General features: G+C 46.3%; 1 protein-coding gene across 1 annotated transcript; it reads right to left on the bottom strand.

Moving 5' to 3' along the window:
* Positions 1 to 14,929: 14,929 nt before the first annotated feature.
* LOC149367217 (DNA-binding protein RFX2-like) lies at positions 14,930 to 27,376 on the bottom strand. Its single transcript, XM_089573279.1, has 3 exons — positions 27,336 to 27,376; positions 20,104 to 20,257; positions 14,930 to 16,394 (listed from the first exon to the last, which is right to left on the bottom strand). The coding sequence occupies exons 1-3, from the start codon at positions 27,374 to 27,376 to the stop codon at positions 16,161 to 16,163; spliced, it is 429 nt and encodes a 142-aa protein (XP_089429405.1). The 3' UTR covers positions 14,930 to 16,160.
* Between the last annotated feature and the right edge of the window lie 90 nt (positions 27,377 to 27,466).

Genomic DNA, 27,466 nt, shown 5'->3' with positions numbered 1-27,466 from the left:
GGATGAACGCTTGCGCGTTGGTTGCACCGGACATTCTACTTTGAGAACTGTGCTCGCCAAGAGCTTTGCAACTGTTCTGCTTTTGTTCATTGTTATTGTGAGTTTTATGAGAGTTTTATTCGCATAAGATATAAATCATATGCATGTTTAAGAATCAGAAAAAAATGTAAATTTTATCTGAATGGAAATTAGTATCGCGACTTGTTCGCCGTGGAGTGGAATTGTCTCGAGCAAAGCGATGGTTTCACCCGTGTGCGTTGTTGTCACGCGACCAAACCAAGGAGGGCGCCGTAGCCTTCCACTCTAAATTTTCGATATGTGGAGTGATTTTCTCGTCTCCTTTTCAATACCAGCTAGATGTGTACCGGATGTATTCAGAGGTCAACAGAACAGATACACGGTGTATTAAAAGACTGTCTTGAGACACATGCTGGCAGAAATGGACAACTGCACCCTTTGGTGAAAACATCAGTCTACTTTATCACATAGGGCTGCTTTCGAAGTAGTACTGGCCCTTCTATGCTCTGGGCGATGTAATTTTTAATGCGCTACCGTTACTGGCCGTGCTTAACAATTTCACTGATCTCTGTGTCTTTCCGTGTGACGCAAACAAAAAAAAACAAAAAAAAATTCATGGATAGAATTCGGAACAGGAATTTCTCGGGGGGGGGGGGGGGGGGGACCGAGTACGGAACCCTATAGCTACTATGAGTAATGAGTAATGAGTATAGCTACTATGAGTAATGAGTAATTACTCCTTTATTACAAATTTACTCCGCCTTGGGGGATTCCCCTAAACATTTGACCAGCTACTACCAGTGCCATGTTACTTTAAGGTTTGATGTGAACGTAGTCTGCGCGGAAAGACACAGCAGTATTGGCGGCGGAACTTTTGATGACGTCATCCAGGTGGCGGGAGCTAACAGAACGTGGAGGACGTACACAAACTCCGCCTCCGTTGTCAACGTGCAAAGCTACAGCGTAATGGCACAAGAGGCTCGAAGGTAGTCGGGAAAGAAGGTGGTGCGGAGCTGAGAAAGGAAGAAAAGAAAAACAGGTGAGCAAAGAAAGACCTCTGGGGTGGGAGAAAAGAGAAATACAGACGGATAAGAAAAGGTGCACGGAAGAAGGAACGGGTAAAAAATTTCGAACAGGATCAGGCCCGTATAAAGACCACTGAAAAGATGAAAGTGGCAAGGCAAGCCTGGGTCGAAGGGAATAGCCGGAAAGGACTACAACGTTTAAAGTAAAGAAAACAGGAAAAGCGAAACGAAATAGAAAGGAAGTACAAAAGAATTATTGCTGCAAAAAGAAAACGAAGGAAAGGAAAGGAAACAGGCCGCGCTTCGATGCAGGCAAAACGCATTTTGGAGAGCACTAAGCAACGGCCGTACGCGTATCGAAGCACTCGTGTGCCGCAATTCGTCTGTATACCTTCGTCCGGCTATATGCACTCCCCTTTGTGAACCATCGTGCCGGACCACTTAGCACCACCATTCGTATAAATATTTGCGGACCACCTATTTGGCGCAGAAGGTTCCGAGTGGTATCAATCGATTCAGCGTGTTACGGAGCGCAACATTACTAGAGTCAGAGCCTAATGTACGCGGGGGATTCGCACCGGCGACCTTTGCCACCCCAAACCATACCTTCGTGGATCTTGAAGCGGCTGCTGTGGCCGAGCCCTTTGACGCAGAACGTTCCGGATGATGTCAAACGATTTGTCGTCTTGTGCTGTATGCGTTTGCATTAAAATTTGGTCCGTAATATAAAGTCCGGATATAACAAAATTTATACCGGATACAGCGAAGAAGGATACGTACCAAGTGATCATAGTTTAGAATCCATTCAAATAGGTGGCGCTGCGCACAGGTTACCCTGTCGGGTGTATGTAAGGGCCGCACTCTTCATTTAATGCTCAATCATACGCAACGTCAGCATCTGGTTAATGTTTCATCCGGCTTTCCTGAAGCCGTTGACAACCAGCTGTTGTGGCATGGCGTGCCGCGAATCAACGACCCACAAGATGCCCTACGTATCCGTTATTTTTCGTGTACGTATGGACCTCTTCTGGCACCCAGGCTCTCCAGTTCTTTCAAACATTGTTCTTGAAGGCCCGGTATACCGAGATATCCAAATGTCAAGCCACCTGGCATTATGGCAGTTGCACTATCTGTCTATTGCTTTACTTTCACACCCTCCGCGATGTGCGCATGCATAGAATCTATTATCACAAGGCCCTTTGGGTTAAAAAGTGACCCTGCGTTTTCGGAGTGCCTCATCAATCCATTTGAGAATGATTTCTTCGGTTGGTTTAGGTTTATGGGGTTTAACGTCCCAAAGCGACTAAGGCTATGAGAGACGCCGTAGTGGAGGGCTCCGGAAATTTCGACCACCTGGGGTTCTTTAACGTGCACTGACATCGCACAGTACACGGGCCTCTAGAATTTCTCCTCTAAAGAAATTCAACCGCCGCGGCCGGGATCGAACCCGCGTCTTTCGGGTCAGCAGCCGAGCACCATAAACACTGAGCCACCGCGGCGGCAGAATGATTTCTTCATTCACCCACCCTTTTTCATTGCAAAGCACACGACAGTTACTGAGATCTTCGTTGCAATTGTTTTGCGTTTGAAGATAACTAGCGACAGTAAGTTGTCACCGATCATGCTTCATGCGGGAATAACATTGAAACAGCTTCGCTCGTTGCTAGTTGTTGTAATGCTAACTGCTCTGGTTTCAATGCTGTCAACTGTGCGACTTGGTGGCTTGTCAAACGACAATGGCACTTCGACAGTGTTGTACACCTGTTGAAAAAGGCTGTGCGCCAGTCCGAATGCAACAAGTGCCACTCGCAGACGATTAACATGAAATGAATTCTCAGAGGAAGCATTTGTAAACTGAACTTACCTGATTTTCTCAGATCCCATCCTTCTCCACAGACTTCAGCTCAAAATATTAGAAATCCCTTTTGCTCTCCCGCCAGTCGTCCTCCGACTCACTTATGCCTACCGTAGTGCGCTGTCGAAGACCAAGATGGTTCCTTTTCATAAACCTGGAGCACCGCGCAAGACTTCCCTTGAATCCATTGCTGCCTTCTTCAGCAGCCATAGTACGAGCAATGAGTCTGATTTCCACCGTCGACACCGGATTCTCCAATTTCCTCTGTTGCGATACTGACGCTGCAAGCTTTTCTCCAAGATATGGCTATGCTGGTGTCTTCCACCTTCGAGCTTTCTTCTGTGCAGGAATTTCCTTTACATTTTGCAAGGAAACCGCCCAGATCCGCACACATTTTTCGTCGATGTAAAATTCTTTTACCGTTGCTCTGTTGGTGCGCACGCTCAACTACACTCAGACTGAATGCTGCCGAGAAGGTCCTTCGGCATTTCGCAGCCATCGCAACCGGTCTGACAGTGCCAGCTTTGGTGATGTTAAATCTACGTTTATATGTCCCAGTATTTATTGTTTATTTATATTCATGCACTTCTGCGCATGTGCTCGCAAATACAAGCACTCGAAAGCAGCCACTCTTCGCTACCGCGACAGCATTTGCTTGCATATCGAAGCTGATTGCACATCGGAGCTGATTTCGCAACGTCATTTAGCCCGGTAACATGTCGTAGGCACGCCCTCGGGGCACTTTTTTTTTCATAGCCACCGGTAGGCTTCTCCGGCTCTGCAAACAATATGAAAAATAAAATCACGTATAGTCCGCACGCGTTGGTAGTCCGCATGACGCAAAATTTCAGCTTTTAAGCATGTATAGAGTTCGCGGACTAGAGTGCGGAAATTACGGTAATGAATATGTGGGTAATCTTCGATTCGCTAATTTGAGTGCTTTCCTAAGTAGCTTAAAGGACAAACTGCAGAGCATGATTGAGAAACTAGACAGAAATACAGAGCTAAGGCAGATAAGGGTCTTGAAAAATAATGCGAAGAAAGCACATGTAGTGTTCAGCAATCTGTGAGAAAAAAACGTTTACGATAAGCAGCGAAGCACTGGCAATGGTAAGGAAATAGATCTAGTAAGAATGGGTAGTCACGGCGGATCCAGACAAAACAGTGAGATAACTAGCAGAATAAAAGCTGCGTGGGGTAGATTTGGCAGGTACTCTCAGGTATACTCAGTAGCAGTTTACCTGCTACCTAAAGAGATAACAGTTGGCGTGTTGGCAGGTAGTGGCAGAGCTCAACACCACCTGCCACGGCGAGAGCGGAGGAATGGACTGCCACGGGAAGATATTGAAGGGTGGCTAGCAGTGTAACATGCCACTTGCCAGCGCGTGTGAAGAGCTGCGCTGAAATCTCGCATTACTGACTATCCTAATCATCTGTCATGTTTTGTAGCGAGAGCTACATCACCCGCAGTCTCGCCGTTTGTGCGCATGCGCGAGGAACAGAGTGACGTCACAGCCGCGCAGCTGCTGCGCCGCGCCGCTCGCCCCCGACCGAGAACTGCGCACCTCTCGCTACGTATATCCTGGCAGCCGAGCTAAGCCACTGGCAATTTTTTTTTCGCCAAGCTTTCATTTTACAGTTAGAAAATCTGGCAGCAGTGGCAGTCCTAAGGATGGGGGGGGGGGGGGGGGCATAGGTGGTAGTCTCACTCCCCCCCCCAAAAAAAAAAAGCTTTTGCACATCTTCCTGAACGTCCGCTTTCCGGCTCTCATAGGGAAAGATGCGATTTTAGACGTAGAACTAGAAAGCTTTTTAATCTGCGATGCGTCGAGTAGTCCCGTACTTTGTACTTTCACCGTGTTAACCGCTGTCTTATTTCACACAATTCTATGTTCTACAGGTTGGTAGTTATACGAGCACAATACGTAGCGATTGCCAAGGTATCATGGTCCTGCCGTAAAGATATTGTTCTGTTTTGAACTATATGCTTTAGTGTCGACCGCTCTTCGTAAAGGGAGGCATCACCTCATCAAGTTTCCTGCCTTTAGTCACGTCCCCCGAGACAATAGATCTGTATTATTGTCTTGAATAAATAAAGTAGGCTTTTTCGGCATAATATAATGTCAGTATGGCGGACACCAGACAACTGGTGAATCGCTTTAACTAAACGAACTAAATTCCAATAGTGGACTTTCTATTAAAGCTGGGCTCCTGGTAGCAATTACAGATCTTGTAGCTGGATAGCCATGTCAGTTTTTAGAATTTAAAAAGCTTGATTTTCGTTGGTGGTGCAGCTCAACAAACTTTAACCATTCCTTGCCTGATTCGAAAATTCATGAAGAGGGCTTAACAGGGCTGGTTTGTGCAAGTTCATGGAATGGACGGAACAGTGCTTACAGACGGGATGGAAGAGAACAACACCTGAGCTGTGTCTGTGTTCACCTCTACCATCCCGTCTGCTAGTGCTGTACAGTCCTTGTCATCGATTCAAAAATCCCGCGTCGGCAGTGAATGCTCAGTAGAACGTCAATCAAATTGCATCATGCAGGTGTCACGTGACCTCTGCACGCCTCTGCTGGGCAGATAGCCAGGTATTGCCGCTACGCACACTGTCTGCGGCGTACGGAGAGGGGCGTGGCGTGCCTGCTCATGGAGTTCGTAACAGCCATGCTGCAGGAGAAGCGAAATAGAGAGATGCACAGCTACCCTGTTCAGCACCTTCCACATGCTCGGCGTAAGATGGAAAGCTAAAATCAGGAAACAAAAACACAAAAATAGCAACCAATGTGGGATAATTAAAAAAAAAGACCAATAAATGAAAACTAGACCAATGTCATTATAAAGTAGGGTAATGAGAGCTTGTTTCTTCAGCTCACTTCATGCATAGTGCGATAAATGCTCTATCTGCAATTATCCTCTCTATGAAAGGATATTTTGTTCGTAGTTTTCATTTGACATGTAGCGTATGCGCGGATCTTTTTTAGTATAGTTCTTGGGCTAGTTGGTATTCTTGATTTAAGCCCATAGTTTTTCAGCGCAACGGCACACGGCCAAATAAAAGAAGCAGGAAGAGAAGAATGACGAACACAGCGCTGCGTTCGTCCTTCTCTTCTTTGGCCGTGTGCCGTCGCGCTGAAAAACTACGAGTTTAAATATTTTTAGGGGCAGTTCTGTTAAGGAGAACTTACTAGCTCTGACCCCAGAACGCAAGTTTTGGCGGTGGAGTGGGCTGACAAAGTCGTCAAGGGCTATGTACTCTCGACCACTTAACGCGACCTCTTGCCAAGCTCTTCCCGGCGAATAAAATGTTTTACAATCAATTAAGGAGAACTTCTGATAAGACGAACAAATTTTCTGCTCCCGCTAAGTTCGTCTTGAAGGCCTACACTGAAGAGGAATCTGAACTCGTATTTTTACCGCTGGAACTCGATCTACACGTTCCAAGCGTTCGGAAACTTCGAGTTATTGCCCTGCGCGGCCGATTTTCCTCATTTAAATCGGATTAACGTTAGGCTCCCGCCTTAAAAAAAAAAAAAATTCCCGCGAACGGTGGCAGGAGTCGACCGACCTTTCACCCAGTCCCGCGGCGGCTTGTCGCTCTGCCATCGGCGGAATGATACGTAGTGATCGGCGAAAGCAGAGTCCACACGTTTTTTTTTATTTCCGTGAGCCTAATTTTCCGCTGCGTAGTCTCTGAATAGACCTATTTATTCACGGAAACCTGAAACAAAATAAAAGCGAAAGCAAAGTCGCCACGTGACCACCTGAAAGGCACTCCATGCATTAGTCGACTCCTCCAACCGTTCGCGGGGAATTAAAACGAAAAAGGCGGGAGCCGGACGTTAATCCGATTTAATTATGGAAATCAGCTGCACAGGGCAATAAATCAAAGCTTCTAAGAATGCTGGGAACGTGTAGATCGAGTTCCCGTGGCAAAAAATCAGTTCAGATTCCTCTTCAGTGCACCTTTAAAGGCAGTCTACGGTATATACGGCCAAGTGGGCTTAAATTCAAGAACACAGGCCTGGGACACATACAAGAGTTTGTTTCCCATTTCAGCATCAAATTTCTTCATGTTCTTTATTTCACACACACACACATGCACCAAACAAGCCCATGATGAGGCATAGCTTTCATTCACATTTTCTATACATATAAAGCGCTATAAATAACAACGGGACTGGGCTTAAGTCTGTCGGAAAATCAAGCAGAAATAAAATAAAAATTGAACACTAAAGCAACCACACATTTATGCAAGCTGTGCCACAGCACTAAACTTTCGATATGTCCTAAAAGGGAGATGAAGCAAGATGAAAAACCGGGCGGATTGCACTCAGGATGGGTCTGCTCAAGTTTCGATAAAAGAAAGGCATGGGCAGGAACAAAGAGATAGAAGCAATGCGCAATGGCTGATGTTATCGATCACCAAACGTGTAATCTGCGTGAAGATGAAGACGTGTTCACTGGTAGATAGAAAACGGAAAACTCGTTCGTAAAATGGGACGGACAGGGCCGTTGAAAATGAAGGCAGGGGCTCTTCTTTGCTGTGGTACAAATGTTAGTACACTGAGGCACTCAACTGTAATGTAATTAACAAGGCAAGAACTACTGGCCACTTGCAAACCCTTGCAAACACATCTGTGTTATTTTTATTCTGCAAAAATATGCGTGCGCCCTTTTCCCTCATCTCCAGAGGGGCACTGTTATGCCAGGAGCATCCACAAAAGAAACGCGTCAGCACTGTTAAATGTCTTCACCGCTCTTCATTACTATCTTGTCAAATCGTGCGGGAAGAGACAGGTGGTGGCATTCAGTGCGAAAGAGAAGAATCACTGCTTTAATGGATGGTACAATTGCTGAACTGATCGGAGATCCTTAACATGCATTATGTTTTTCTCAACATTAATGCAGTCATAACTAACTTTGGCAGCTAGGGCTTTAGAGACAAGCGAGTTCTTAAAAGCGTCTGTACGTTAACTGCGACTGAATGGGACTGCAGTGCAATCATTATTTTTAAAGGAACAAAAAAAGTTTATGCGACGGTTGTGCCTAAGCCTGAATGCTTGTGCCCCTTTTTGCAGTTCTTCCCTAGTCAACCGAAAGCACTGCAAAGAGCTGTAGCATCTTACTTTATACCAACTTTTAATCAATATACTTGTCCCTCTTTTGTATTTCACATCGACTAATCCAGCTCCTTCAACAACTTTGATGCATACTATGATAACTTCATGATAGCCAGCAGCAAGTTAACCTTAGCTTGAACCCCACTACAAGGTTCCTTTTTACTTATCTGACCGCATTTACCACCCAATATTACACGCCATGAACGACTCTTCCAGCAGTGTGGTGTACGGTTCATTCAAAGAGATGCAATACGCAAGAAAGTAACAGACAGTGAGTACTATGAAATAACCGCACTGCCGTTGAAGAAAGTAACGAAAGTCGTAAAAGAACACCACTCCCTACGCAGACAGAGGCGCTGAAACAAGCCACAGCGACAACGAAGACCTCCATACGAAGACATGCGCACACTCTCACTCAAAACTAACAAGGACATCGCACATCAATGCGTTACAGCAAAGCATTTCCGTTTCCTCGGGGGGACCCTGTGGGTCACACTGTATTGTACATGAGAGAAGGAAAAAAAGACACTCTCCGCTAGTGCAGGCACATGAAATCCATACCGTAGCAATGACTAGAGCTTTCATGTTCTCTTGAAGACGACACAGCGGAGCAAAACAGATGAAATCTGCACAAGATACCATCAAGAAAAACTTTTTTTTTCATGTGGTCGTCCTGGGTGTGCAATGAAGGGACGCCGGGAACAAATGCCCTGAAAAGTGGACCCCGGGTGGCTATACATGGACAGCTTAATGGAGCGACGTGGCACGAGTGACGACGCTGGACAACTCCACTTTGCAAGACGTTATTTTGCCAGTCATGGTATTACAATGGTACCGTCAGTGATTTATGCATCATGAACATATCAAACCTTCGTTTACAATGCTGTGAATAATGTGAAAGCAACGTTATGCGACACTGTTTTGCATCAATCTAACATGAAAAAAGATGAGTGTCGAGATGAGCCGACACGTTGACATTGCCAAGACAACGAATCAAGCAGCTTTTGTTAGTTCACAGCAGGACAGCAACTTTGCTTTTTATCCGTGGCACTAAAGAAGTCAGCAAACAACAGGCGCTCTTTCAAATCATAATGATACCGTGGCCTTCACAGAGGCAGCAACATTTGAGTGCCTACAGTGTGATGATTCAACATACAACGATTTGCAAGACAAAGTGCTTCAGTCAAGCCCCACTGCATAACCACAGCAAGTAAACAAACGCCATTTTCTACAGTTACATTGTCACAGATGCCAATGGTCACCCGGCAAGCCCAAACCTGCCACCAATAGCAGTCTCGAGCTCCTGTTCAGAGGCAAATGTTGTCCTCTCCTTTTCTAGGGAACTGCTTTCGGCATCCCTTTCTCGTGAAGCAAGTGAAATGTGTTATGGGTGAACTCCCACATAAAAAAAAAAAAGAGAAGTGACGATGAAAACTGCTGTGCTAGGCATACAAATGCGTGTGGTAGATCAAACACCGCACTGATCACTTTGATACAATGAGGGCGCTGACGATGACATTGAGTGCATTAAGCAGTGGTTGTCCACACTCAGTTCATGCACGCTATACATACACGCCAAAAAAATCAGGACGCTTGCCTTTCACCTTAGTGGCTGTACAGAGCACACGGAGTGCTTGCTTATGGGACGATTAAGATGCCTTAACATGTTTGGTGAAGGCACGGTGCTATACATAACACCGCAGTAGTGGAGGTTGAATACAGCATTTACAGCGGGTGCATTTGAGACTGCGCTGACTAGGTCTCCTTCTCTTCCTTAATATCGATTACGCAGCAACTGACACCTTTTGAAGTGGTGGCTAAATTTGTTAGCTTGGTGATAAATACTCCTGTGCAGCTGGTCTTACTTGCCAGCTGATGCTCAAAAAAAATATATTGAAAAAGAAACCTAGTTACGGTCATCTAGGCTTCCATATTGTCACATTGTTTTAATGTTCCTTGGATTGACTTTGTTGCCCCTGAGGTTCCTTTTAGCTGCTGCTGCAAGGCTGAAAGTAGGAGCAGGCTACCATGTTATAAATCAATGTGAAGTGCGTGACACGGCCCAGAGAGGTGAAAACCCCAGAAAAGAAAATTGAGACTTGCACCAGTTTTTTTTTTAAGCTTCTGTGCTCAGGACAACCTCTAAAATGTTTGCAAAGATATGTTGATGCTGCACTGCCAAAAAAAAAGAAAAGAAACATACTTGAATCTAACTTATAAGTAGAAGGTGTTGCAAGATGACTGCATGCTTAGGCTCACCTCACTGCACATTAAAGTTACTACGCTCCCCCCCCCCCCCCAACCTGAATAAACTTGCTGCTCCAAAGCTCACAAAAAGGTCTATAAGTCTGTCTTTTTTTAAATTTCCAAGAAGAGCCATTAGAGATCAAGAGCTTGACCTATGCGCGGAGCGAACCTATTCATGGGATCTAGGGAAGTTTCCGCCATGTCGTGGGTAGTACGCGCCTTGTGCCGGCGCCCATGTCAGGCAGGATGCAGATAGAGAAAAAAGAAAATAAAGCACATTAATTTGGGTGCAAGTCAGTTCTGCAAAGGAAATTCTAATAGCAACGCCACTTACCATTTTTCCTGACAAGCGGTACATGACGTGAGAGCAAACTAACGTAGTTTTAAATCAATATGAAGTCTGTGACACGGCCCAGAGAGCATCCGGAGCGTGTGCTGCACCGGAATCCGCAACTACAGGACCGGTCGGTGACAGTTCGGTTTGCCGCTAGTCGGGTGGCCGCACGCAAGTATAGAAGGCGGCGTGGAGTGCTGTTTCATTGCTTTTGATTTCCATTTGCCTCTGACTACTGTTTTGCTTTGAGCTCCACATGCGATGCGATGCTAAACCAGGGAGGAGGATGGGGGGAAGGGAGTGTGCATGTCGGTAGCTTTATTTTTGTCAACGAGGGCGGCAAGTTGAGGTGCCAACTTAAGTTCGGAGATTCGAAGAGGACTTATAGACGTCAATATACAACAGCCCCATAAAGAAACCCAGTTCTACTTTAAACTTTTCCAGAAAATAGGTATGATTTATCCAATCTAACCACGCAGGAAAAAAAAAATGCTGTTTAGAAACATACCACACAACCAAAGACAAAGGCAAAAGCCCGGTGTGTACAGACCACCCGTTTCTGCGGGGTATGATGCAGAAAATGCTCAGCATTAAAAAGCTCAATGAATTACAGCAGCTCACAGCATTAGCATGTAAATGTTGCAAAGAGGCTTATCACAGATGCAAACCTACCCGGTCTTAAAACCTTCCACAGTTCTGCAAAAATGGTGAAGAAACTCAGCTGTCTCACAATTTCCCTATGGCTTAAGTCTATCAGCTACGGACAACCAGAATGCTCTCATTCCAATCTTTGTTAAGTTGGTCCCATAAGTAGGTACAGTATAGGGCGTGGAATGTTCCACAGCAGTAACAAATTTCTTGAGTGTGGAAGATAGCCTCCAGAAAACCTAATCAACTGCAAGCACTGAGGGTGGTAATCTCTGTAGAGGTCGCCACATGCAATGGTACTATGTCTGTGCTTATATCTTTCGCCGTCTCCTAAAAGACAGAACTCGTTCCTTTAACAGAAGATCTGCTCTTCCCGTCTTCCAACCCCACTGGTGTCTTTAGTGTAGGAAAACAAAGTGGCAAGAACTCGGATTTTTAGCGTTTTTTACTGCTGACAAAACGAACTGCTAAGAACTCATATTTCTAGCGTTTTTCACCTCTGACCAAATATTGTATTTACTAGAGTTGTTTACGCCCTCACACAATCTCCACACCCTTAATTTTACCCGGGTTTATAAAAAAAAAATGACCCGACACTGAGGCAGCAATCGGATACCTAGCGCTAACACACCTAACACAGGTCGCCAGTTCGAATCCCTGCCGTGAGCTAGACTTCAACTTAACTAAGTTTATGCTGCACGAAAAGCGAAATCCTATGCCGCCATCCCAAATCCTCTGCGGCAAACGGTTGAGCCGCAATTTTCATGAGAAGATTGGTAACGACGTGGAATTGGGGCTACATAGGTCACCGGTTTGAATCCCTGCCACGAGCTAGGCTTAACACAAGTTAGGCTTAACTTAACTAGTAAGATTATGGTGCGCGAAACGCTGAATCGTACGGCACCATCCGGATCATTCTGCGGGAAACTGTTGGCCCACAAATTTTACATAAATATCGGGTCTAAGTGGCTCGACTTTGATGCCTGCCAAACAGGGATGTATATACCAGATCGACATAGTTCCATGCAGACCGTTGGGGGAGGGTATCTGCTAAAACCGGGGTTGTCGTTTCGGCAGACCTGGTGATGTGCCTACGTTCTATCTTTCCTCACACCTTTCATTTCTCTTCTGTCTGCACAAGGCAGAGATTGTGGCTCAGCTCAGGCCATTTTTCCTTCAGTTGCAACAACAACACAATAACAACGTAGTTTAGTTTCGAGTTGATGCCAATCACTGGGATACAATGTCGTTGCTATGGGGGCCACCATCTTGGATTCTATCCGTGGAATGAGTATAACTCGGGAGGCTCGAAACGCGACCAGTAGAGAGCTCACGCTCTGAAAGAATTGTTACTTGCATATTTTACTCTCCGTGCTGGGCCAGATGATCAGCATTCATGCGGGTGCCCACAAGGCAGACTTGGGAAGATCGGTGTGGCTGTGAAAGGTACGATTGGCGAGGGAATGAATTGTGCGCCATTTAAATGGTTCGCTGGCGCTGGCTGCTGCTTTCTCAGACGAGGTTACGCGCACACAGAGATCCGAAACTACCGAACTGTTTGCGGTTCGGTTTGCCACAGTCAGACGGGTTGCACGTGCACGTGAGGGTGCCATTTTATCGCCTGTTATCTCCAATTTGCTTCCGACTGCTGGCTTCACAAATGTATGGTTGTGTGTTTACTGCTTTGTGATTTGCATCCCAAGTAGGACAGGTAATTGGCTTAATATTGGAAATGGCTGGTTTTCTCTGGTTCTTTACAGGACTGGCCTTTGTCAATACATTGCCAATAATGAGCCAATTAGCTCTGCTGCTGGGGATGTACCATCATGACATACCACGGGGAACTACATAGCGTAAGGTGGGGGGGTATGCGTCTTATATTTGGGGCCATTTTTTTGTTTTGGCCAGCAAAGGGTGCGATTTGGGGGTTCGGCGTATAGGTGGCAATACACAGTGTATATTAAATGTTATAAGTTGAGTTAGGACCATTGCAGAGCTTTTAAGACATGTTCAAAGTTTTCATGTAATTCGCGCACCCGCTTTTTGAAGCCTTAAGTAAAAAAAAAGTGCGCAAACTACGCGAGTGAATACGGTTAAGCGCTAACAACTCAGATTTTTAGTGTCTTTTCACCACTGACAAAACAAGGTGATAAAAGCTCCGATTTTTAGTGTTTTTTTACCACCGGCGAAACAAAGCGCCCACCCACACTGGCAGGCATGCAAATTGCAGCGATGATCTGGACAAGGCTCCTTCACGCATTGTATGCAGCACTCGGGGCACACAAAGAGCCTCGTAACAGAAAATTCCTGCCTACTGCATGCAACTTCTGGCCACACACGTTGCTGTCAGAACGGAGCAGCTGACGACACAAAAATGTGCAACAAAAGGACTCAAAATCCAATGCAAATGAGTTAAAGCAAGCAACAAAAATATTCAACAAACAACAGGTAGTTTGCTTTAAAAAAAAAAAACTGGGTCAACCTGGTTACAGCCCACAGTTACAAGGCTGCACAGGTCAGCAAATATGGCAACTTCCAGATGGCGAAACAAACAAAAGATAGACTTACAAAGGTAGTTGGAATTGGCACGGTCGTCAAAACATTCTGCACATTAAAAATACCCAAGTTCTTCTCCATGACATCACATTATGTATATGTGCTAACAGCACGCATCAGCTTGGCAATGTAAGTAAGGAAAACAAATATACCGGGATTTGACGTACTGCTCACTGCAGTGCGGCTGTGAAGTACGTAGCAGTGACCATGGGCTCGAGTGACTGCATACTCCGTGCAAGTAGGATATGAATGACAATGCCCTTTGTGTGGCTTATATGCACATCAATAAAGTTATACCACAAAGCAGCAGCAAAAAAGAATGCACATTCTTAAATTATAAACTGCAACGTGACTATTCACACCCGCTGCTAAACACAAGCTGAAAACACAGTGCCTACTTCAGTCAGACAGCACAGACACCAGCAATCCCATTTTGAAACCTTGGATGTCAAAGGCCACTATGAAAAAGAGGCTATCAGACATGTGTATCTATGAAGGCCTCAATACGCACGATTAATCTACCAAGTTTTGCACCCTCTTTGGGCATATATGTACAAAAAGATGTTATGATGTTTAGTTGGTTGACACTAAAAGCAATGCACACGCCATTTCTGCGAGATAAATATAAAAAATTTTGCCCCTGGAAGATACCTCCATGAAGAGTCCGGCCCTGCCCACTAAGCTCAATTACAGCGTTCAAATAATAAAAAAAGTCAAGGTCTCCTCATTCTTATGGGGGGAAGAGGGTCTAAGAAATAAATTTTTATTAATGAAGTCACAACCATGAAATCTTCAGGGAACATGCATTTTTGCGTGCTCATTCCAAATACCTATATAATTTAATTTGAAGTATAACAAGTCCTTGTGCACTTATGCAGTATGTTAGGTAACTTTTGCCGAGAGAGTGAAATAAATTCTACCGCAGGGAACTTCTTAGATTGCATGCCATTGGTTTCTCTTGACATCAAGCTATGCAGTAAGGGTAAAATTATCATCCTGCCTGTTACGGAAGGTGAGTTATAGGATTTTGAAATCATCAGTTTCTTCCCGTCTGTGAAGTGGCAAATTCAAAGCAGTCGAACTCAAATCTATGATAGAGAGGATAATAATTTTGCCCTTATTGCATAGTTTGACGTCTAGACAGGCCAATGGCATGCAATCTAACAAGTTCCCTGCAGCCAAATTTATTGAAAGCTTTCGGCAAACAGCTACATAACATATTATTAAGTGCACAAGGACTTGTTTTACAACAAATTAGATTACTTATTTGGAATCAGCACGCAGAAATACACGTTTCTTGAAGATTCCATTATTGTGACTTCATCGACAAAATTTTTTTTTCTAAGATCAGCTTCGCCCCTTAAAGAGGGAGAGGAAACGTGGAAACACGTCCGGAGTGTGAAGCTTCTGTTGCAGTGTGAAACCGGGATCAATGGGAGAAAGGCAACCAGAGCTCAGGATATGACTTCACTGACTTTTGCACTACTGCAGCAAACAACAAACACCTTTTTAAAAAGACAGACACAAAGACTATCCAACAAGAGACACAACTACGTACTGTCAGGCACCTTAGTTTGTTGTTTCACTGTCACAATAGCATCTTCCATGTTGCCTTCGAGAGGCCAGAACAGCGGCAGCGGACTGTTTTTTGAGTGCACGCCTTTTCCAACTGTGAACTTGGAAACCTAAAGGCAGCACAATAAGAGATAAGAGTAGGTACTGTCTGCCTGTCCTGCACTGATAAGGTTTTTTTCAAGAGCTCTAATCAACCTTCTCTTCCGACTATCCGAAACAGAACCAATCTCCTACTACCCATAAAAGGAGAGTTTCTGCCAATCGCCCGCACATCACTTCTTTAGCACGTTTTAGACTGTGCTCCAAAACGTTGCGTCACTTACGAGAGGAGGCACTTTTAAGCTTTACCCCAAGCTTTCAGGCAGGTGCTGACTTTGCGAGTGCCACGTGCAAACCACGCATTCACGAAACCAGGCATTTTGCTAATGAGAACCATAACGAACACCTAGTTTCCATTCATTACCATTTGATGAGGGCTTGGGAGAAAAAAAAATGAAGAAAGCACAAAATGTGTAAAGTGCACTGTCTGCTTTCAAGTCTTAGAAGCAGATGATAAAAGTTCTGCACCAACAGGACAGACTGCTGCCACAAGGGGCCGTGCTGGACATTCAACTGACCGCTGCCCTTCTTTCATGATTCCGGAACAAGTGAACAAGATTACGTAGAGTCTGTTCAATCTCCACGGCAACAAGTAAGCGGGCGTCCGGGAGATGGCTCGACTTCTGCAAAAGGTTGCAAGGCCCTCGTCTTCAAACCTTCCGGGGCTTGCCAGCGCGTGACTAGACTGTCTTTAGCTTCTTGGCTGGCGACGTTGCCGGCTCGGTGTCGACCGCCTGCGTCTGACTCACGATGTTGGCGGGCCAGCCGTTGGCAAGCACCATGCTGTACGCGGCAGATTGGACCGCACGCGTCGAGCAGTTGCTCGTCGACGACGATGGCGACGAGCCGTTCTCGATGACTCCGTCGGGGCTCAGGGCGTCGCAGGTCATCGCCTTCGCTCCCATGCCCAGGAACTGAGGGGGATGATAAAGAAAGAGACCAAGCTATGCTCAGAAGTCCTGCCTCTTACAGGGATTGATCAGAGACCAAAACATGCCATGAGTTTATCACAGAAATGAAAAGATCATGCTTCATATTCTGACAACTCATCACTGCAATAGAAACGAGGATTTATAACTTTAATTCAGTACTGAAAATATAGCACGCAGTGCCATCTTGTGGTGGAACCCTGCCATTACTAGTGTAGTGCAGCATGTGCCCCCATCTCTACAAAATAATAGACTTGTTTTAAATGTACAAGGTGTTTTTCTTTCTGGAGTGTTCCTGACGTTTCATTAAAGTTTACGCTCTATCCAGTGCGCCCTTCGATGCAAAGCAACGCACGCTTCGAATCGCCAAAAATGTACTTTTAGCTTTTGCCACTAGATGGCGCCACTTTGCCTAGCATTTCTAGGATGAGGCGGCAACCGCAGTCCACTCAACCTTTTGTCAACAAGGTGCATTGTCACTGTGCCGTAATAGCTTTTAGTGTGGAAACTGAAATGGGTGCTACTCTATATTTACAATGTCTAAGCACTGTTTGGGGTGAGTGAAATTTAAAAGTTTATGGTTTATGGGGCTTAGCGTCCCAAAGCGACTCAGGCTATGAGGGACACCGTAGTGGAGGGCTCTAGATATTTCGACCACCCGAGTTTCTTTAACCCGCTGTGACGTTGCACTGTACACGGGCCTATAGCATTTCGACTCCATCGAAATTCGACCGCCCTCCGCGGTGGCTCACTGGTTATGGAGCTCGGCTGGTGACCCAAAAGACGCGGGTTCGATCACGACCGCCACGGCTGGGATTGAACCCATGTCTTTCAGGTCTGCAGCCGATATATGCTTCTTGAGTATTTCATAATTGTGGCTTCATTAATAAAAACCTTTGGTCTAACATATCAACGGCATAGACGGATGAGATTAAGAAGTTTGCGGGAATACGGTGGCCGCGACTGGCGAAGGACAGGGTTAATTGGAGAGACATGGGAGAGGCCTTTGCCCTGCAGTGGGTGTAGTCAGGCTGATGATGATGATGATGATGAGAGTTCTAAAAAAAGTAACAACATGAGAACGTACACATCATACTACTCTCAATTCACCATTAATGCCTCCTTTATGCCTGTTATGGTCTAACTGAAGTCATAAGACAAGAAAAAAATCCTCAAGACTTGACAATGCTCCCTCAGGTTTTTTCCTCAGCCCTTTCATGTACAGTAAAACCTTGTTAATTCAGAATCCAAGGGAGAGAGAAAAACGCCGAAATTACCTGAATGTGGAAATATAAAATGCTCCTCCCCCCCCTCCAAAAAAAATGCCAAGAAGCATTCACTTAAAGGCGCAATTTATCTTGGCAATTTTTATCACCTTTTAGGATGAAAGCTGCGTGACAACAGCGGCTGCTTGGAAAACGAAACTATGCGGCCAGACTGTCTCTGCGCCTATCAACGGGAACCTGCTGATCGTCAACACGCCTGCCTTGGCATGCAGTCAACGGGACAATGTGATATGCAATTCAGTCCTGTGGACTAATATCAAAATATAATCAATGTGAGCCGCCCCATTGTGTCTGAATAAATGAGCTTCCGACACTATAGACTTGCATGGGCGTTTGGCGGGACTCCAGTGGCAGCCCCAATTATCCGAATTAACAAGGGCTGAATAAACGAGGTTTCACTGTATTTGTTCATATAGTCAAATCTTTTTAATTCAGCCCCCGTTAATTGGGAAAATCGGATAATTCGGCCTCCCTGCTCCCTCCCGTAAAAATGTACATGAGTCAAAGGCACCGCACACTAGTTAATTTGAAGTGAAATCATGTGTGCACAGGTTAATTCGGACTGAAAACATGCCAGGATTGGTGCTAAAGTCAGTTTCCGAGACACGCATCGCTACTGTCGTCATCCGGAAACCAGAGCCGGGCCGGAAACCACCCTCCATTCTGAAACCGAAAACGTACGAGGGGGCAGCGTTGCTACAGTAAAACCTCATTTACAAATTCAGACTGCTGCTGGAGTTTTGCCAAAGGCCCATGCAAGTCTATGGCGTCGGAAGCTTGTTTATCTGGACACCATGGGGCTCACATTGGTCAATTCAGACGGGCCCCCGAAGGAGCACCGCGTCGAGACATGACATGCTCGGTAGGCGATCGTCCAGATATTCGTCCACAGGCCTGAACAGCATATTACATATAAGGGGGGAGGCTGGTCTTGAAAAGAAAATTTCATTAATCTAGATATAGTTATGAGATTTTCAGGGCACATGTATTTTTGTGCACTGATTCTAGATGTGTCATTTAATTTCATGTAAAACAATTCCTTGAGCTCTTATGCGCTTTTTATGGAAGTATTTTGCGAAGAGTTTTGATGAAAATTTGCTGCGGGAAAACTCGCTGAAATGTATGCCATTGCGTTCTCTTGATACCAAGGAATGCAATAAAGGTAAAATTATCATCCTGGCTATCGTAGAACTTGAGTTACAAGGTACTGAAGCTGCCACTTCATAAACAGGAGTACATACTTTTCTTCTCATTTCTGAAGCGACAACTTCAAAACCTTATAACTCAAGTTCTACGATAGGCAGGGAGACAATTTTACCGTTATTGCATTCCTTGGTGTCAAGAGAACCGAATGGCATACATTTCAGAAAGTTTCCCGCAAGAAATTTTTCCAAAGCTCTTCACAAAATATGTGCGCAAAAATTACATAAGTGCTCAAGGAATGGTTTTAAATGAAATTAAATGACATATTTAGAATCGGTGCACGAAAACACATCTTCCCTGAAGATTTATCAACTGTGACTTCATTAATAAATTTTTTTTTCAAGACCAGGCTCTCCCCTTAATATGAAACCCCTCTGATCTGCACGCAAAGGCAGGCATATTAACAGTCAGCAGGCTCCCATCAATGGTCTGAGAGGGAGTCCAGCTGCGTAGTTTCATTTTCAAAGCTCCGTCACCAGTCGTTGCCAGGCCGTGGCGATGGCAGCTATCAGCCGCACAAATCAGCAAGCCAGCCAAGCCATACACCATTTAGTAAGACAATTGCCTTGTTGCTAATCTTTCGCTGCTCATTTTTTTGAAGGCATATTGCCGCTTCCGCTCGCAGTGCACGTTTCGCTCGCTTCCATCTGCCTGGTATTTCTGTTCTTCCAGTGTGCCGAAACACTTCGCTCATCACGTGCTGTTGGCTGTTCGTTTGGTGAAGCCTCCTCACATGACGGTACACATGAAGAAGCTCCAGCGCTGCAGTTTTGGACACTGAAAGAAGCCGCGAAGAAACTTACCATTGCAAAACTGCAGAAATTGCAGAAATCGTCGTTGCCACCCAGTTCTAGTCTTCAAAGGCAACAACCATTACCCAGGTTCCCACAAAATAAATTTCGTTTTCACGCGAATGGTTTCTGGCAGTTTTGGCGGGCCATTCAATAATTCGACATTTTCCATTCCCTTGAAGTCCGAATTAACGAGGTTTTACGGGGCATGAAAACAGACATTTGAACTGATTATTAAGAAAGAGTAGTAGGCAGTCAATGTGCCACGCCTGGGAAGAAAGCTTGCCTTCACTCCCGAAACTAAGCATGGAAATTCCAGACACCCTCCATGCCTCTGTTACAATTCCCCCCCCCCCAACCGCCCCTTCCAAAAATGGATGCGCAAATGCGGTCGCCCAAAGTGAAGCGGCTCACCTCTCCCATGACTGCGATGGGGGTCTTCCCCGTGGCCTTGGATAACTTGTGCTCCACCATGTAGAACATGTACTCGTCGTACAGCAGGCGGATCAGGTGGAACGATCCAAAGCTGGCCGCACTCCGAAGGGTCAGGTCACGGATCACCATCGAACTGCACGAGAAGAAATGGGGAAGTGGTAAGCACACGTTTCTTTCCAGCCAATCCTGCGTGAGCAATGTCATATGTCTTACCTTTCAATTTGTAATTGTAATATCTTGTTGATTCTCAACCCTTTAACTACCAACCATGAGCTGTACTCGTCAAGGGAGACGGTACCAATATTGCGTATAACAAGTCACACTCGCTCGATCTGATGTTGCGTTGCTCTCACTGCCAAAGACTATTTACGATCGGCAAATGCATCGGTTGCAATTTTCACCACCAGAGGGCAGTAGTTGCCCATGAAATGATGTTTCATTATCCTGGCGTCTCTTCGTCCTTTTACCCTAAGAGCCTGTTCGTGCTTTTCCGTGTATATCTGCCCTTCGTTTAGCCATATCCCGAGGTATTTGTATGCGGCCACTTTGGGTATTTCGTGGCCTTGTATTGTAAGCACCTAGTCAGTTGTATCGTTAAAAACCATCACACCTGATTTAGTTGCGCTAAAACTGAATCCTAGAGCGTCTCCTTCGTCTCCACAGCAATTAACCAAAGTTTGTAAATCTTCCTGGCTATCTGCTAACAGTACAATATCGTCCGCATACATTAAACCCGGGAGTCGCTGCTCAACTACATTTCCGCCTAATCTGTACGACAGATTATAACCTAGATTACTTTCTTCTAGCCTTCTTTCCATATTTATCACGTAAAGCATGAATAGCAGCGGTGATAGAGGACAACCTTGCCTTAACCCTTTGTGCACCCCCACAGTTGTGGTACTTTTTTCCCTTCCCATGTAATTTCAACTTCATTATCTCGGTAGATTTCCTGTAGAAAATCAATTACGTCATGACCGATACCTAAATTTTTCAATATGCTCCACAGGAGTTCCCTGTTCACGTTATCGGTGCCGGGACTTAAATGCGGTTCCGTGCTTAAGGGCAGAAGTTCAGTTGAGATTAGACGTAAATCAGGGAGCTGTTGGAAGATTAGCACTAGGTGCCCACGGCAAAACCACAAACGAGGCAGTACAAGGGGATATGGGCTGGGCATCGTTCGAAGCACGGGAAGCTAAGAGTAAAATACTATATGAAGAACGCCTGAGGAAATTGGACGATAACAGGTGGGCAGCTAAGGTATTTAATTATTTATACAGAAAGAGCGCTGACTCACAGTGGCGGAAAAGAACTAGAAAACTAACCAGTAAGTATGCCGGTCATGAGGACGGAGAAAGAAAGAGCATTAAACGACAGGTTAAAAACGCGGAAGTTAAAAATTGGATGAATTCAATGGAAAAGAAACATAGTGTAGAACTATATCGATATTGGAAAAGGCAGATCAGGAAAGAATTTTTCTATGGTAACTCAAGAGGCAGTGCCCTACTTTTTGAATCTAGGTCAGGGTGTCTTAGAACGCGCAGCTACAAAAAGAAATTTAACGAAGAAGATGACACATGTGCAGTGTGTGGTAGATCTGTGGAAACAATTGAACACCTCATAATCAAATGTGATGGTATCCATCCGGATGTCGATGCAGGCACAGTCACTCTTTCTGAGGCCCTAGGGTTTAAAGATAACAATGGTCATGTAAATAAATCTGCAGTGGAAGTCAGCAAAAAGCGATTGGAAGATTGGTGGCTGAAAAGCAGAGATGTGGCATAAGGTTAGAATTGTAGGAAACTGTAGGTAAAGATGATGGCGAATCTTAATGAGAATTGCCAACACAGTAAACAAAAAAATAATAAAGAAAAAAAGCTGAGCATGGTGGCAATTGTCACCACCCCGTTTCAAAGGGGGCGCTCCTATCCATCCATCCATCCATCCTTCGTCATACCAGTTGCATAAACAGAGCTCCAGCTCGTGCCGTCAGCGTAGAGCAGCGGTAGACACGGCGGATGCGGGCTGAAGAAACGGATGCAGTTGCTTTTGCAATTTCCGGGCTTAACCAAGCTGAGCCTCTGCCATTTTTTTGAAGATATTGAGAAAACACTAAGGAACTCGCTAAAAGAGGGCAGCCTTCAGCCAACCCGCTCGCACAGTAACACGATGCTACAATGTGCAACATATTTTTGCTAAAGAAACATAAACAGGTATAAACATAAGTGGAATAATCCATACAAAACTACTGAGGCGACAGAGTTCAACACAGAAGACACCACCTCTGCGCGGAATACTTACTTGCATGACGCGCATGCTCTTCTCAAAGTTTACATATGCCATTTCAGCGAGCCCCTATTTGGAGTCAGTGATGCTTAGCACTTCAGCTGAAATAATTCAGTGAATTATCACATTATGGGGGCGCAAATCGCAGTCATAACTGCTCGCATCAAGGTTGCAGCTGCCATTTAATAGAAAACTCGAACAGCTCTCATCATTTGAAAAGTACTTACTTTGCACTTACACCCTTAAGCACCCGTGCGCCTTTGAAGTGTGTATGGGCGCATTAAAGATTCTGACGCAGCGCACCCTTTAAAAAAACAAAAAAAGCAAGGGTGTCGAAAGGGTGCCGTCTTTAGTGTTCCACCTTTAAGGGTGCAAATTTTTTAGTGTGTACCACTTCACACCTCTTATGCACTTCGATGGGGCACGTACCGCCACTGCGCTGCAGTCCGGTGTCTACACTCCCATGGTCTGTAATCTGCAGAGCCGCGCTGCTAGCTCGTGTGCACGACACAAGTACTCTAGTTGATAAGTGCAATGGCGACTGCCTGCTTCGCCTTCGCAGTTCCTGCTGCCACCTTACATAAGGCGTCGGCCGAGTAAATACACATATGTTGAGGGCCCGCCGGCGTATCTTCGGCTGTTTTCGCAGGCAGTTGAGCATTGTATCATTTTCTAATCACTTGTTCTGCCCACGATACTGCAGCAATACTTGACCTGCATTCCTGCCACCTGCGTAGATTTCTGTTGACTTCGCGCACGCCTTGTAAGAAACTGCATTTGAGGTAAGTTCTAGAGACATCAAGAAGCTTCCCGCTTTCAGGCAACCACGGCCTCGCTTGCCCACGAGTGAAAATCTAGCTGAAAATTGCGAGGACACTTTGGCAACTAAAGTGTGGAGAGGCGTAAGCCGAGGGCACTATGCCGTGACGACTTCCGGTGGATGTGACGTCACACCGTTCCCGTGGCTATATCGATACCCAAATTATACATCTTTCGGGGATCTTAAGTGTTAATTACGCTTAATTACACATTTTACATATAATTTGACACAAATCTGACATCTTTCCTACCATTCTGTGAAAATTTTCACTATGCCGTGACGACCGTCTGTGGATGTGGCGTCATACCGTTCATGTGGCTATATCTACGTCCGCGCTATTTCAACTCAATTTTGTCATTTTTTACTGTAATTAATTAACTAATTTCTCTACAGTTATCGAACGTGGCTTGTCGGCTCATTTTTTCCTCCTCTATCTGAAACACGAGTTAAACTCTGCCAAAGGTGTGACACCGTCTGCTAAACGACGACAACATGAGCCATTAAAGGCTTTAGCCTTAACATTTTCCACCAGTGACTATAATCAGCTTACGGTGCAGCCGTCGGGCATCCGCTCTCCGCCACCGCGGTGAGGCGGGAACTAGCAGAATGCAAGCACGGTCAGTCAAAACGCAGCGGTGGCGTTGGCGGCGTCTTGCCCGACAAACGCTTCCGAATTCCGCCGCTAGGGGAAGAGCTCGGCGCTGTCGTCGCGCAGCCAACCTTTGTGTTGGGTTCCCTATAGCGACGTGCTTCTTCCACAATCAAGTCCCTGCGCAGTCACAGGATCGTCACCGACATAGGGAAAGGGGGCCACAGACTGGCTGAGGTGCTTGACGACGGGATGGGCATCATCGCTTGCAACATTTTTGCCGACAGGTAAGTTGCCGTCCGGCCAACTAATAATCGGTCTGTTGTAGCAACGGAGCGAATTCCAACCGAGGACAAGCTATGGAAGGGACGGCGAAAGTCACGCAGCAAGATAAGATTAGAAAGTTCTCGGGGATACGGTGGGTGGGAGAGGGAACAGCTGGAGCCGAGAACTACTGATTAAAAAAAATGGTAGAAATATTTCTAATACCGCGCGGCGTAGTTGCGCTGATCTTGAGTAGAAGCCGCTTTCCTTCCAGCTTCAATAACGCGATAAATGCAGACATTAACAGGAAAACGATGCCGTGCATTAGCGCCTGACTCATTATTCAATAAAAATCTCGCTTAAGTGATGATTTTCAGAGATCCCTGTCGCATACATCACTTGGTTGGTTGCTGGTGGCGAGCAGGGTACGCCCAACTGTTTATGCGCTGAGAAAGGAAGACATTCGTTCCGTTGTGTACGTTTTAGCCGTGTGTTATAGACCACAGAGATGTTAGCACCATTCTTTTTGCCGTTATGTTACACCATATAAGCACTTTCATGAATTACGTTTCAAAGAAAAGCAGGTTAAAGTGGATATTTCCCCCGAATACGGCTTTGTTTGTGGTAAAAGAAAGTGCAATCTCGAAATTTCCTCCCTGGCTAAGCAAAACGTTTTTTTTTTTTAAGCCTGAAGTCATGAGGATTTTGAGACAAGCAGTTTAATCAGCTGCGGTTGGCAAAGTGCTCCTGGCAAGCTCCAACGCTCTGAACATGATAAAAGTTGTAATTTTTTCGAAGAATAATAAGGGAAAAATCACGAAAGGTGCCAATACGTTAAACGCAAAAGGTCCCAAGTGTTGTCACTACGCATCGGCCGTCGAATAGCCACGACCAATTTTATTACATCCAGGAGGTGGTCATGACTATTCCTTGCTATGGAGCGAAATATTGATTTTTGTCATGAGTTCTGGTTTTTCCAAGAAACAGCTATTTTCACCATGGAAATGGTAGCAAGAATACGGATAGTTCGAATGCTGTAAACGTAAAATGTGGTAGAGTTGGAGCGCTTCAGTGAAACTAACGGCGCAACAAAGCTCCCTCATTAAAGGCGGACACCTGAGCCCGTACGCCTTCACGTATTTAATGAGGAGGTTGAAATGGAAAGGAAATGAATGTCAGAGTGAAACTAAGCGCCAGACGGCAGCCGCCAAACTATGTTGGTGGTGGTAATGTTGGAAAATTTATTGCCAAGGAATGCAGAGGGGCAAACCCCTCTCCCCTGCCCCCTCCCCCCTTACGTGAGACGAGGCAGCCCTTAGGGGGCTGCTCTTAAAGGGCAAAGGACAGCCCTTGGAGGACTATCCGCTTCAAGGCGTCGGTAATTATCCGGCGCTGCACTAGTCAGCAGCAGCGGAGCTGGCCAGGAGGGTCTACCAGTACGACTCCGCGGTGGTTGGGGAAGTAGGGTGTGGGAAGGTAGGGCATGTGGGGACGATGTGAATAAAGTCTCGTGGTTTCCCGCAGAGCTTACAGGAAGAGAGTAACTGATCGGGGTGGCGGGCATGACGAAGTATAGGGTAAGGAGCAGTACGGGCCTGGAGTCGGCGCCAGTGGGAGGCCTGGGTTAGGGTTAGGGAGCGAGCCGGCGGTGCGTAAACGCGCCGGGTATCTCGGTAGTGGGTAAGTATATATCTGAAGATAAGCAGGCGCTCCTGGGATGGCGGAGGAGGTCTAACTCCGGCCCGGAAAGTGAGACGTCGGGCGAGGGAGTGGGCCTCTTGCGGGGGTCCAGATAAGGGCTACGGAGCGGGTCGGATGCCAGAAGCGTAGAAGCCGAGCCGCGGTGCGGAATATCAGGCCTTTGGCGAAATTGGATAGGACGGATTTTGAGTCGGAGAGAATTTTGGTGGCAGATGTGGAGAGGAGGGCGAGCGCAATGGCTGCTTCTTCTGCAATCTGTGGTGAGTCTGTGTGATGGGGCCTGATGCGAGTAACCGGGCCTGATTGTTAGCGACGGCGAGGACCATGCACGAGACCGACGAGTACGCTGCCACGTCCACATAGGCTACCTCGGAACTGTCACTGTATAGCTAGTGCAGAGCTTTGGCGTGGGATGCCCTGCGTTCTTCGTCGTGCTCGGGGTGCACGTTCTTACGGATGGCAAGTATGATGACATGCGAGCATAGGACTGAAGGTAGGGGGATCCCCTCTGTAGGATGGGTGATCGGGGCGACGACTATCTGACAGAGTAGAGTGCGGCCTGCCTCGGGGCCCGACAGGCGAGTCAGCTCTGGTATTGGGGTGGCTTCGGCCAGCTCCTGAAACGTGTTGTGGGTACCGAGGTTGAGGAGCCGGGCAGTAGAGGTGCTGGGGGTAGGCGGTGGGCGACCTTCGTGCTGCTCCTGAGGAGCGCGTTGATGCGGTCCCGCTCCTTTTGCTTTAGGGGGAGGTAGGGGAATGAGTACGCCGTGGGGCTCGTGATGTACGCTTGGGTCAGAGTGTTGTTGGAGAGTGTTCCGCTCTCGCAGTCCTCCGCGCCGGTTTGCCAAGCGCCGGATTGGACGGGTGACTTGCTGGGTTTGGGTCTAGAGAGCTCGGCTGGTGTCGCCATGCGCGCCGTGGGAGTGAAGAAAGAGGCCCAGGGTGCGAATCTTTAGACTAGGGGTGGTTCCCTTGCGTACGTGAGACAGGAGGGTTGGCAGGGTCGTGCGGCCTGGGCCTGTAGAGGAAGAGTTCTGATTCGGAAGGAGAGCAGGCTAGGCCGCGCGCGCGAACGTACGAGTCAATGATGTTAGGGGAATGAATTCAGGGTGGAGTGCATTTGGCAGGTACTCTCAGATAATTAATGGCAGTTTGCTATTATTATCCAAAAGGAAAGTGTATAACATCCCGATTTTATATGTTCTAGTGTATGGGGAGAAACATGAAGGCTGACGAAAAGGGTTAAAATAAGTTTAATAGAGCGCAGCGAGCTTTTGAAAAGAAATGAGGACGCGGTGCAGCTCGTGATGTAGGCTTGGACGAGGCAAAGAGTTTTGCGCTCTCGCAGACCTGCGCGCCAGTTCTCCACGCAACGCATTAGACGGATGACTTGCTGGGTGTGGTTTTGCATAGTTTGGATGGAGAGACTAGGGGAATAAGTGGCTCTCTAGCGTGAGTGAAATGAGAGAGTGGGCGGGGTCGTGCGGTTCGGGGCGGTAAAGGAAGAGCTCTGATTTGGAAGGGGAGCAGGCTGCGCCCAGCGCGCGAACGTACGAGTCGATGATGTTGAGGGCCGACTGTAGGTTGTGTTCCATGTCGCCATGACTGCCTCGATTGGCCCAGACAGTTATGTCATCAGCATAGAAGCTTCAATGTATGTCGGGAACTTGGAAGAGTTGATGGGG

The sequence above is a fragment of the Amblyomma mixtum genome, chromosome 1, assembly GCF_055824585.1.
Source record: "Amblyomma mixtum isolate Tamu chromosome 1, ASM5582458v1, whole genome shotgun sequence".
NCBI classification, from domain to species: domain Eukaryota; kingdom Metazoa; phylum Arthropoda; class Arachnida; order Ixodida; family Ixodidae; genus Amblyomma; species Amblyomma mixtum.
The sequence above is the reverse complement of the archived record's forward strand: the minus strand, read 5'-3'. Positions and strand labels throughout refer to the sequence as shown.